Source organism: Oncorhynchus kisutch, linkage group LG13 (genome assembly GCF_002021735.2).
Source record: "Oncorhynchus kisutch isolate 150728-3 linkage group LG13, Okis_V2, whole genome shotgun sequence".
NCBI lineage: Eukaryota > Metazoa > Chordata > Actinopteri > Salmoniformes > Salmonidae > Oncorhynchus > Oncorhynchus kisutch.
In genome coordinates this window covers 45,574,637-45,587,939 of record NC_034186.2, presented here as the reverse complement: position 1 = coordinate 45,587,939, position 13,303 = coordinate 45,574,637, and the positions used below count along the sequence as shown (strand labels likewise).

Below are 13,303 nucleotides of genomic sequence, written 5' to 3'. Positions count from 1 at the left end.
AGACAGGTAGAGCCCAGTGCCACTCAGGTTTCACACGGGGGGAGGTGTGTGTGTAGGAGGCGGATCGGAGAAGTACTAACAGTGGTGCAGGGTGTGTGGAGGTGAAGCGAAGTGTGTGTGTGTATATGTACGGGGGGGGGGCGTGCGTTTGTGTGGGTGAGGGGGAGAGAAGAGGAGCGCACCACAGGCCAGAGCAGCTGCATGGCAGGATGCCTCCTCCTCTTCTCTCTCCCTGGAAAGGAGCCCAGTGCTAATATGGAACTGCAGGCCCGTCAGGAGACGACTGACTGGATGTGGGCTGCTGCCTTAATTCCAGTAATACACAACTCAATTACAACAACCCAAGAATACACACTCTCCCTCTGTCTACGTGCCTCTTTTAACCCTTGCTCTGTTTTCCATCTCTCTTTTTTTTTTCTCCTTCTCGCTATCTCTTTCCCTCTTCCCCATCTCTCTCTCTCTCGCCTTTATCGTTTTTGCCTTATGACAGACTGACACCCCTTTGACTCCTCATGATGGGAGAACATGTGCTGTGTGAACGCCCACCCGCTCTGGTCTCCCTCCTCTCTGAAAGCATAAGCCTTTGCTTTTCAGATGCCATGAAGTTGTGGCCCTGAAAGGGAAGTTGCGGGTGTTTATGCAGCTTGTCACATTGATGGAGAGCGCGTGTCTCACAGCACACAGGCAGACAGAGTGCTCCTGTACACAGACACATGCCAGCGTGCGTGCACACACACCACACACCATACGCACTTCTCTTCACCTTCATCCCTTGGTCTTTTCTAGCTCTCCCCGCGAGCTTAGTACTGGTATTGTGTGTGTGTGTGTGTGTGTGTGTGTGTGTGTGTGTACAATAGCACTCTAGGTTGTCTGGACCTGCTCCGTGGAATGCCCTCACACACTCCTCCATCTCACGTCTTCTCCCTCTATCCCTTTTATCTCTCCCCCCCTCCCTTCCCTCCTCTCCTTTGAGCTGCTCTTCCTCTGGAGTGATTAGCGAGGCTCAGTGAGAAGTACTCCTCTGTTTCCTCCTGCGGTAGTGGAAGACCTATAGGAGTATTAGGTGTGTGTGTGTGCGCGCAAGGTTTTACTGTGTTTGCTCTGGGCGGCAGGTCACAGCAGAAATTCCCCGCCCCTGCCCCCCGCGCGCGCACACACACACACACACACACACACACACACACACACACTATCTGTTTGCTCTCTCCTCTTAGAGGAAGCCTAAGCATCTGCCGTAGGACAAGATGGCACTTGTTTGTTGCGTGTGTATGGAGCGACGTAGCATGTCCATGAGTTTTATGTACTGTTGCCTGTACTGGGGTTCTGGATTCCTGAGGAGCAACATTTCATCACACTTGTTTTACATGGGAGGATGCTTTGGGCTATACGTTCGATTTGGAGCTCTTTTTGCCAATCCACAGTCCCTCAGCCGTTTTACCAGAACAAGTGGCGGGATGACCACTGTCTTATTTTTCAGATCTCCAATTGTCCCTTTAATCACTTAGGGGCCATTTGATGCTGCTCTTGCTCTCTCAAGGGCCCCGTTGCGTTTGAATGCGTTGGCAAATGAATTGGCTGCCCCTTTAGGTTAAGCTTTTACTCTCCTCTAAGATCTGTACATCAATTTGGTGGTTTAAAAAAAGCATTTTGTCAGCTTTCCCCTCATGTCTTCACATAGACAAATAGATGGTGAAAGAAGTGCTTTTATCATAAATGGACGTTAGAGGCTGTATTTTCAAAGCAGAGTTTTTTTTTTTTTTTTTCTGAGTGTATATCCTCTGACTGTGCCCCAAATGGGAAGGCCTATGGGCCCTGGTCGAAGGTAGTGCACTACATAGGGAATAGGGTGCCGTCTGGGATTCAGACTCTGGCATTAATTGTAGTGCTAGTTTAGAAGTTTTCTCGTAAAGAGGAAACATCAAAGATTGACTCTGGGCCAACTTGTCCATTTTCTCCGGGGCTGGGAGTAGACAAACACTACATTTAGAGTTGTCATAACGCTGCTTTAAAACATACTGCTCTGTCTTTCCTTTCATCTGCAGCCAGCTCTCTTCCTGTCTTAGCTCTCTCACACACACCAAACTCCCGACCATGGATGGGCTCTTGCATGCACAAGCTCACACGCACAACGCATGTGTACACATATTTGTGTTTTTTTTTGTGTTTTTTTTTTGTTTTTTTACATAGAAGGAACAGGGAGCATGTCTGATGTTAAAAGCACATGTGGGTCTGCCCCCCATCCCCTCCTCTCTGACAGAGGACTGTTTATACCCCTCCCTGACAGCCAGTGGAGGAAACAACTTCCGTCTTTCCAACAGCTGGATCAGAGGCCCTCCCTACACCCGGCCAGCCAGCCGCTCCCAGTCCCACTCACGACCTCCTAACCTCCTCCCCCTGTCCCCTCCTTCCTCGCTGAGACTGGGAGCCAGGGCGGGCTGTCCACGCTCCCTCCGACACGTCCCTGGTGTTTTGGTGACCCCGCGCCCTTACCCCATCCCCCTATTCCCCTGCATCTGTTTCACAGGCCCCGCAGCAGCAGTCCCCGGGTGGTTGTAAATCTCTCCTTGCTCTGCCTGAGTGTGGAGGATAAAGGGGCAGGGGACATTTTTGGAGACTGTCCACCCTGTCAGAGACTCAGCCAGAAAGAGACTGGGTAGGCTGTTGGACCTGCCTTTCCCAGGCCTTGTCTCAATACTCATCTACCCTCCTCTCCTTGCCTCCTCCAAGACCACTAAAAGCAACAAATGAAAGCACTAATGTGTGTGAAAGAAGTACAAGGCAATGGAAGCTGTTTCAGGCCATTGGGGGACATGTTTACGCAACCTGTCACCTATCGGTGATCATCAAGAAAAGGTTACAAGGAATGGAAGCCTCTGAGGAGTGTAGAGACACGTCCCTGGTGCTCCTGACAGAGTGATCGGTGGGAAAAGAGGAAGTGGAGGAAGTCGTGATGTGGGACAGATGAGTGCCCAGTGAGGATTCCGACCGTCTCTTTCCCTCCCAGCAGGGCCCCAAGGGCCCCATTCCTGCAGATCCTCCTGTCACTCAAGACACAGTCTGTCTCCCAAATTTCCTATGTAGTGCACCACTTTTGACCATGGCCCCATAGAGCTCCGGTCAAAAGTTGTGCTCTATATGGAGAATTAGAATGCCATTTGGGATGCATTGTCTGACAGCACCGTTACTGTTCACACACTTAGGCCCCTGTTAGCTGTCCACGGCTCAAATAAGAGGATGCGGTAATAGGAAAACCACACACTTCCTCCCTCGCATGGTAAAAATGGAGCAGTCTGTTTTAAGTCTTCTCTTTTCTTTTAGTTTAGTTTTTTTGAACAGTTGAAATGGGGGATTTTCTCAATGTCTTCCCTGCACATGGGCTACCAGGGGTTAGATTTGGATCAAGTTTACTGCTGAATGCTTTAAGTTGCCAAGTCTTCTCGTTTTTGTGTATTAGATATTTTATCAGACTTCTTCCCGTCGCCCACTGACAATAGCTAGATTTCCATCCTATTGGCGATAGATTTTCAATACGAATTCTAAAATCTGCATCAAAACAATATGCCCGTTTTCCCGCCAGAGATGTTCCCATCAAACGGGCTTTTTGCACATCAAAGGCTTTGCGTAATGACATAGTGCACATAAAAAACACTTTTTCCATTTAAATGTACCACATAAAAAATACAGGTGAAATTTCCAGACTTATTTTCAACTCACACAAACTGTTGTGTTATATGGACAATGTGCCCATTTTGGTCTTGATCCATTTTGGTCTTGATACATGTGCTTTAGCCAACAGCTCGCAGATACGGTGCAGTTAGGCTAGCCAACATGATGAGATTATTATGGGTTAGTGAGATTTTTATTTATTTTTATGTCAAATGTGAAATTTTGTCAAATGGCAGCCAAGCACCAGAATAAGACCCTCAGTGTTTATTGGAAAGGAGCTTCAAGCTCATCACCATGTCTTCTGTAGCCTAATAAATTGCAAGCTTTCCCGAGTCGTAGTGGGAGTTCCGAGTTTACTTCGAATTTATGGTTTCCTCCGCCATTTCTTGCTTAATTCATTTTACAAACAAAAAGATCCCACCATGCTCGAAGGAACAAACTGTCTGTCGACTTTTATGAATACTTCCTGTTTCCATCAGGCAGGTTCTGACCCCCCCCCCACTCGTCAGGTAATTCCTCTGCGTGAAATGGTTGGATGATATCCTGGTTATAGATAAAATAAACTTGATGTACGTTTTCAGAGATGGTGTTTTGATTGTGCTTGCAATGACACATTTCACTCTTGCGGTGGCGTTAAGGAATTCAATGTTTGTTTGCAGATCCTGCTGTACTACGTGTCACTGGGACAGGTGTGTGCTCTCAGGACTGGAAAGCCGTATTTAGCGGAGGGAGTTGTAGTGGTGTGTGTGTGTTCTGATGGGTGTCGTCGGCCGTCTCTGTGGTTCATTTGGGATCAGCGCTGTTCCTTCATGGTACTTACCTTCGCGGGACTGACTGACATGAGTCGGACCTCCCAAATTTGTCTGCGTGTGATAGAAGTCGTGTAGACGGAGAGACAGATGGAGGGGGGGGGCTCTTTCCAAGGTGTCGACCCTGATTATGGATGTGCTGTGTGCCACAGTCAGACTATGCCTTGGTATTGAACACATTACAGTTGACTCTGTTCAATGTGTCTGTCTGCCTGCTTATGTGCGCGTTCACACACGCCCGGGCGCTCGGCGGCGGGCAGTCCACACCTGTGGCTCTGAGGGATTATGGCAGTGATTTAACATAAACACTCTGTCACCCCGAGATTATCAGGCCGACATTACCCAGTAAGATTGATTGTCCAGGCTACTTAGCTGCAGTACAGACCATGTGAGTGCAAAAGGTTGGCTTTAGAAGCCTGGGAACTCTGGCTCTCTGTGATTTTACCATGATTTACAACCCCCCCCAAAACAACTCACAAATTACATAGATATTTTCAGAATTTCCAGCTTGAGTGTCTTGCACAGTTTTTACAGTATAAAAGACTTGTCATTACTCTGCACTGGTATGTGAAATACAGTCTCAATCGTGTCCAGGTAAAGTAAGACCAGTGATGTTATGATTTTGTTGGAAAAATTAAGAAATATGGATCCCTTTTTGTATGGATTCCTTTTTCTCAAATTCATCGTCCTCTGTGTTTGATCACACTGCTGTTTTCCAACATTAAACCTGTTGAATCCAGTAGTGTGCTGCGAGCTAAGATAAATCCACTTAGGAAATGAAATCTCCAGATTTTGCTCGTTAACCAATTTTACAATCCCCTGCATGCACAAAGTTGTTGACATCTCGCCCTTTTATAAAAGCTGTGTCGATGTCTGTCAATAAAACTGTACAAGAAACTACACAGCACGTCTTCACCTGGCGTTGGTTTTCCCCGCTCTGCAACTTTGTTTAGTCTGGCCCCTCTGGTGACCCCGGGTTGAACCTGTTCAGGCTCCGGGCTCGACTCCTTGGTTCTGCTCTACTCAAGCATCTGGTTCCTAGATGAGCCCTCCAGAGCCAGCCCTGATTCATGGCTTTGCCACTGACGGGGCGCGTTTTGCCGACGACATTCCGCTTTCTGCGTCCGCCTCCTGCAGCCCTTACGTTTTTATAGCGTGTTACAATACAGATTTAGAGACGAGTCAAGTGACATGGCGACGGCCCACTCTTCTGCTTGTTGCATTAAGAGATCGGCTTTCAGTCAGGACAGGATCGCGCATGCAGACGTTCAAAGAGTCGGATCACCCCCCCCCCCCCCCCCGACTGTAACCTTGCTTGTGACAAGAGAAGTTAACTCATTTCATTTTTTTGAATGATGACAGTTTGGGACGGGAGCCTCCTGACCAGGCAGTGAACTCGGTCCTGTCTTGAGTTGGCTGATGCTGGACTGGAGCACCATGCAAAAACAACAGGGGCTGGTCTTGGCACCGAACGTTACCCACAGAAAGCCTTTGCGTTGACACTTTCTCTAATACAGTCTCCCTTCTCTAACGTCTGCCTTTCTCCTTTCACGTCAAACTCTAGAGAGGGGCATCCCCCATATTAAAGAGATTACGGTCTCTCTTCTCTCCATCTGTATGGAGCAGTTGTTCAGCCCGGACCACACTGTTTCACAGTCTAATTACAGGTCAATTAAAGGATTTTCCCTCAGTCCCTTCTCCTGCTCCGGCCACCGAAGGCTTACAGCCTATACAGCTCAGCAGAGTGGGAGTGAAAGAGAGATAATTTCATGTGGAGATCAGCCGAGAGAGGGACCTGAAAGAGGGGATTGGGAAAGGCCCGGAGTCCCCCCCCCCCCCCCCCCCCCCTCAGCCAGCCACCTGAAAAGGGGCCTCTGGGATAGAGGCCAAAGGATTATTGGAATATTCATGACGAGATAAAGGGGGGGGCGGCTGAATAGCAGTGTCTCAGGGCTCATCTCTTAGGTAAACATGCGCCTATATAGATTTGTTTTAATTTTTATTCCTCTGAGGCAACAGGCAAGGAACGGCGACTCTGTCCACTTCGTGTGTTGCATTTCCGTACGCCTCAAAAGGAAAGCCGCCTTGTTGTGGCCTTTTCTTTCCCTTGTCGTCTTGTCGGACAAACAGATGGGGAAGAGAAATAAATCTGTTTCTCACTGTTGCTGCCCAAAATATTGGCTTTTTCTGAAAGCTGCCATTCAGAGCCGTGCGTGCCCTCGCTTTTCTCCCGCAAGATGGCAGGGCCTTCATTATAACACACCGTTTTACCTATCAAATTCTGGTAAAAAAATATATATATATTGAGACCTACAGCTATAAGGTAAGAGAACTGCTATAACACTGTAAAATGGACTTCAGATAAGGTTACCCCCTGTGGTTGACCTGTTGCAGTAAGTGGTCCACATCAAGCAATTAACTCGACACAATAGCTCCCGTGTCACCGTCACATCTAGACTCCGCTCAGCAGTGACGCTCTGAAGGCGACCCCAGGGGTTTCCCTTGTTTTGATGTGACAGAGATGTACCCTCTCCTACTCCTTTTTTTCCCCCTCTTCTCCCGCGGGTCTGGGTCAGACAGATGTTGCTAGTACTCCTCATCCGATTTGAAATGATGTTTTGCGGCCGGATCCTGGCCCACACTCCTCCTCCCGGTATGTGTGCTCCATAACTTTCTTTTTGAGCGGTATGGTTCGAGAGTGGGGCTCCAGCCGGGTAAGGTTTCAGCCTCGCCACACCTGCCGTGGTAGTGGAGCCGTGGAACCGTGTCAGCGTGCCCTCTCTCCCAGCCCTAATGCCTCCATTAGGTGTTGTAATCTCCCCTTACCGCCTCCCTATTGTGCCCTGACGTGTTTACTGAGTATCAAAGGCTGGGGAATTTCTTTTTGCCACCTGCCAGGAGTGTGTGTGTGTGTGGAGAGAGAGAGAGAGGAGGGGGATAGGTGCTTTTCTGACACAGCTTGTGCTGTTTTTCCACTGTGTTTGTGTGAGGTCAGTGTTTTCTCAGCACTTTTAGTGTTATATTTCAGGGCTCCGAGGTGTGTGCGCGAGCGTGCGCGCGCGTGTTCTCAAAGGCTGCCGTGTGCCTTTCATCCGTCAGAAAGGGATACCTCTGCACCCGTTCCCCTTCAAAGGGTCTCGCACGAGCCCCTCGCTCTAGGATGAGGTTACCCTCTAAAGCACGCATGCAGCTCCCACCTTTTGTGTTGACCTGAAATGGACACTTAAGACATAGTTGTTCCCATGTCTAAACCGCTATGATTTATTGTCCCCGTGGAAATCAAGGCGACTTATGGTTTTGAAGCTTTCCGACCTTTTTGAGTCAAAACTATTTGAAGATACTCTTCTGATTTGCATCTCGTGAGGCTGATTGGAAGTAGCTGAGTTGCAGTTTGTGCCTCAGAGTTTTGTTTGAGTTTGTGCTTGGGGCAACTCCAGTCGGATTAGTCTACTGGAATAGAGCGCGAAGGAGAGACTGGGCCAAGGATGGGTGCAGCTGGCACTGCTACTCCCCTATAGGCCTCTCTTTCTCTCTCTCTGGCCCATAGACTTTACTCTTGCCATTGTTAAATCAGTGATTTAAAGAGTCTCTGTTACTGCAGTCCCTCGTGTGACAGTACATGTTGTCATATGGACAGATTTCTCCTCGAAACGACCCCAACGGCGGGAGTTGGTGACTCAACGTTTCTCCAGTATATTTCCCCTTTCATGTGGAATGTTGTCATGGTATCTCCCGTCCATTAGCTAGACGTGTGCCTGGGGGGACATAACATGTCATCGGTTCGGGGGGGGTCTTTGATGTGGCGGTGAGCTTACTTGAAATGGCCCACAACTCCTCTTCATCAGAATATTTCACTGAAGTGGTCTTTTTTTTTAGGTTTGAGGGCTGTCAGTGGGGAACCATCTGCTGTTGGGCTGAAATAAGAGGTGACAGTGGAGGCACAATGGCCTGTGACAAGTCTGTTATTCTGCAACATTTCAGGGCGTTGGTTTCACAATTCACACACTGTGAAGGTATGCCATAGGCTATTATGAACACAACAAAAATATAAACACAACATATAAGGTGTTGGTCCCATGTTTCATGAGCTAAAATAAAAAAAATCGGATAAATTTTTCATATGCATAAAAGCTTATTTCTCTCCAATTTTGTGCACAAATTTGTTTACGTTCCTGTTGGTGAGCTTTTCTCCTTTGCAAAGATAATCCATCCACCTGACAGGTGTGGCATACCAAGAAGCTGATTAAACCGTATGATCATTACACAGGGGCACCTTGTGCTGGGAACAATAGAAGGCCTCCCTAAAATGTGCAGTTTTGTCACACACAATGCCACAGATGTCTCAAGTTTTGAGGGAGCGTGCAATTGTCATGCTGTCTGCAAGAATGTCCAACAGAACTGTTGCCAGAGAATTCGATGTTCATTTCTCTACCATGAGCTGCCTCCGTTGTTTTAAAGAAATTGGCAGTACATCTACCCAGCCTCACAAGTGCAGACCACTTGTAACCACGTCAGCCCAGGACCTCCATATCTGGCTTCTTCACCTGCAGGATCGTCTGAGACCAGCCACCCAGACAGCTGATGAAACTGTGGGTTTGCACAACCAAAGAATTTCTCCACAAACTGTCAGAAACCGTCTCAGGGAAGCTCACCTGCATGCTCGTCATCCTCACCAGGGTCTTGACCTGACTGCAGTTCAGCATTGTAACCGACTTTAGTGGACTCTCCTTCCATGGCCACTGGCACACTGGAGAAGTGTGCTCTTCACGGATTAATCCCGGTTTCAACCATACCGGGCAGATGGCGTCGTGTGGGCGTGCAGTTTGCTGATGTCAGCGCTGTGAACAGAGTGCCCCGTGGTGAGGTTAATGTATGGGCAGGCATAAGCTACGGGCAACGAACACAATTGCATTTTAACAATGGCAATTTGAATGGACAGAGATATCGTTACGAGATCCTGAGGCCCATTGTCATGCTGTTCATCCACCGCCCTCACCTCATGTTTCAGCATGATAATGCAGGGCCCAATGTCGCAAGGATCTGTGACCAACAGATTCATACCTGTATTCCCAGTTGTAAAATCCAGAGATTAGGGCCAAATTAATGGATTTCAATTGACTGGTTTCCTTATGCGAACTGTAACTCAGTAAAATTTGAAATGGTTGCATGTTGCATTTTTATATTTGAGCTGTAACTTGTGTCACTGGTAGTTGGACGCCACGGTTCTGAGAAACATCTCAAACTCCTTGGGTTGTCTCGCAAATACTAACACAATAGAATAGAATAGGCCTCTTAGCAGAATCAACCACTCACAAGTGGTTTTCTGTGACGTACTGTATGAACTGAGGCATCTTGGATGCTCCATATCAGGGTTGGGGTCACTTCGAAGTCCGTCAATTCAGGAAGTTATTTAAATTGAACAATTCTAAAATATGAACTTTTTTAACATAGGTTCTCCTTGTAAATTTGTTGAGAATTCATTGAAAATAAAAAATAAAATCCACAAAGTCAGAATTTTTCGTTTACTTCTTGAATTGCCTGTCTTCAATTTGGAATTGACCCAACCCTGCTCCATATCCGCTGTTTGTTTTAAATTCTCAACTAACCCACTCCCTTTGGTCTTTCCTCCTCTGCAGAGAAAGTCCGTGAGATTCAGGAGAAACTTGAAGCCTTCATAGAAGCTCTTCACAAGGAGAAGTAGAGCATCAGGTATCTGACTCTCAGTGATCTCATTGTAGATCACTCACATGTGCTACAGTACATTGACTATTAGTGGCCAGCATTGTACAGAAATGTCTCTAACATACCTCAAATCATGTGAATACATACAGTACCAGTCAAAAGTTTGGACACACCTACTCATTCCAAAGTTTTGCCAGCACTTAAGAGTGTTGGGCCATTAACTGACAAGTTAATCAGTGGGTAATGAAAGTTTTTATTAAATAAAAAGTGGGGGGACAAAAACAAAGTGCCCCCCCCCCTAATCTTATAGTGGTAAATGCTCAGTCTGCCCTATGGCTCAGCTCAAACACTACATCATTCACGCACTTCTCTCTGACCCCTCTGATCTATCAGCACTATATATATATATATATACTACTATAGCACTATCAGATATATATTTAAAATAGAAAACAATTGTTACTGTATTGAATTGAAATGAATCAAATCGCACCGATTAGTTCCACTAATCAAATTGTACCAAATGGTTTCCAGTTAAAAGTATCTTTCCTGTATCGGAGCCCATGGATCTAGATGCACATCCCTTAGCTTCTATTCAAATGATGCAGCTCATTGCTGGTTGATAGTGTCACTGTCCAACCAGTAACGAGTGTTCTGTGGAATGATTTTAACTATCTCACCCTTTGTCTTGGCAGAAACCATTGGAAGCAAACCTGCGGATCCCAGAAGCAATGCACTGATCAAAGAAAACAACCCCCCCCCCCCCCCCCCCCCCCTGTAAATGACTACTCCCCCACCCCCAAATCTGATTTTAATGTCTATGGCTTAGCTCACCGCTCCCCTCTACACACCTCACCGACAAGAAAGGAGGGGAATGAAAGGAAAGAAGGAGCCGCAGCACAGGGAAGAGAAGTGGAGTGTGTCGGACAGAGCCCTTTTAAACTGAGCTGGGTCCGTTTACCAGCGTGGCAGAGCATCGAGCACTTTCTCAGATCTGGGTGGCCTCCCTATCACAGCCTCATGCCTTCTCCACAGGGCTTTAAAGGCCCTGGATGTGTTCACCAGACGTGTCCTCTTCAGACAGCAATCCAACAACTGTCTTCTGCCTCTTCTTTTTTTTTTTTTTTTTGCTCGTCTTTTCACTCTTTCGACACGGAAGACTAAGAGATGGGGAGGAAAAAGACGAGCTTGAAGTTACACACCACCTGACTGACCGAGCGACATCTCTCTTGCTCTCGACGATGTTGTACAGGTTTTCTCTCTCTTCACACTTCCTTTCCTTTGGTTGGGAATGTGTTTAAATTGGCTTCAGCACCGGTCCGATGGTTGCTTCCAAAATAGCACCCTTTTCCCTATGTAGTACATGATTTTCGAGGACTTCTTATTGCTATTGCACTTTAGTTAGCCCAGTGGCTAGCTCTAGTCCAACTCTTACAACTTATCGACGTCACTGAACCCCATAGTTCACACTGGTACAACAGTCATCCTCCCAAAACTCACATATATTAACAGTGGTTCATCTATTCCACACAATATAATGTAGATTTTTATTTTGTCGAAGCAGACCTGATTTGAGAGTTGTGCCTGCTATTTGATAGGAAGTGTGCACGAGCCCACTAAGTACCTCTCTCTGTGACCTTCTGTGTGTGTGTGCACCTCATCATCACAAGTTTATGTGATAGCTGTTCATTTCACTACGGGACTAAGCAACCTCTGTACCATGTTCGTTCTGGAAAAGATCCAGCTTTGGTTTCTATTGGACTAGAATCCAGTTCAATCTGCTGTGGATGGAACCACATTGGTGGGGGAAGGACGCTAGTGACCTCGCTCGATTCAAACGTGGTGATAAAGTACGGATTGGGTTCCTGGTACTGGACACAACCACACACTATCCTCCCCTCCTTTGACTCGTACTTTCACTGTTTCTGCCTCTGCTTCTCCATGATCTTCTGCCTCTCCATGATCTTCTGCCTCTTTATTCTCGCTCTTCCCTATTCCTCTCCTGTCGAGCCCTCTCGTCTCCTCTGTCCACTTCATCCTCATCTCTATACCACTCTCTCTCTTTATTTCTCTCTTTCTTTCTCTCTCTCTCGCCTTCTTTATCTCTTTCTCTCTCTCTCTTTTCTCTCTCCCCTTCACTCTTTCCCCTTCACTCTTTCCCCTCTCCCCTTCACTCTTTCCCCTCTCCCCTTCACTCTTTGCTCCCGGCTCTAAAGCCTATCTCATGATAAGATGCACTAAAGGAGTTAGTCGCATTCTTAACCCAGCTCTTTCATATGTGTATGTGGGTATGTATACCGTACATTGTGTACATGTACATTTAATACCAATCATGCATCTGTTATTGCTTATGGGAGGAATATCAGAGTTCAATGTGCTTGTAACAGTATATCCATCGGTCGGTTCAACACGTACAGTTCTCTTTTATGTTGTAGAATGAGGTGTTTGCATGGTATAGCCCTTCAGATGTGCTTTATTTATTACAGATTTGATTGTGTTTAAGAAAATAAGTGAAAATCAAATTGACGTTAATAAAAAAAAAAAGTAGCATTTTCCATGAAGTCATGTCCATGTTCTGTTGACTACATCCGTCTACCTTCTGCTGCCGCAGAGTGTTGTCGAAGTGTTGAGGACAAGACAAGCTAACACAAACCTCGGCCGAGCGCTGTGGGGTGGCCGTCTGATCGCCTCTGACCCCAGAACATCGGCCGTCTTTTTAAAATATTTTTTGGTCCGTTCCCCAGCGATTCTACATGTTGAACTGTTCATACCCAGCGGGCGATAATCTGCCGCACGGACGACGGTCTTGTTGGTCTGACCTTTGGACTGAAGACTTTTTAGTTTTTACCTCGCAGACATAGTATGCATCCTCCTGAGCTGCGGAAATCCCCCGTGCGCCCTCCTTCAGGTCTGTATCTCATTTATCGACATTGAGTAATGTAGAACTTGAATGGTAAAGGAAAACAAAAAGTTGGCTTTGTGCTTGTTGGGAGAGTATATGAAATCACTTAAATGTCCACCCCATTTGTATACAGCACGCTTCTTTAGACAGCTGTGCTTAGTGTGTTGTTGTTGCTCAAACCTACAGTTGAAGTCGGAAGTTTATGTACACCTCAGCCAAATACATTCAAACTCAGTTTTTCCAC

The 13,303-nt window shown here is 46.8% G+C and overlaps 1 protein-coding gene across 14 annotated transcripts in view; it reads left to right on the top strand.

Annotated features, from left to right (window-relative positions):
* opa1 (OPA1 mitochondrial dynamin like GTPase) overlaps nt 1-12,712 on the top strand; it is a 56,504-nt gene extending 43,792 nt beyond the window's left edge. For 13 of the 14 annotated variants that reach the window (XM_031786386.1, XM_031786384.1, XM_020498513.2 and 10 more), the window contains 2 exons: nt 10,112-10,184; nt 10,853-11,658. In XM_031786386.1, coding sequence (XP_031642246.1) covers nt 10,112-10,176 — 65 coding nt within the window. In that variant the 3' untranslated portion in view covers nt 10,177-10,184; nt 10,853-11,658. Of the gene's footprint in view, nt 1-10,111; nt 10,185-10,852 lie in introns of all 14 variants that reach the window. The other variant, XM_020498509.2, reaches the window with a different exon arrangement.
* The last annotated feature ends 591 nt before the right edge of the window (nt 12,713-13,303 follow it).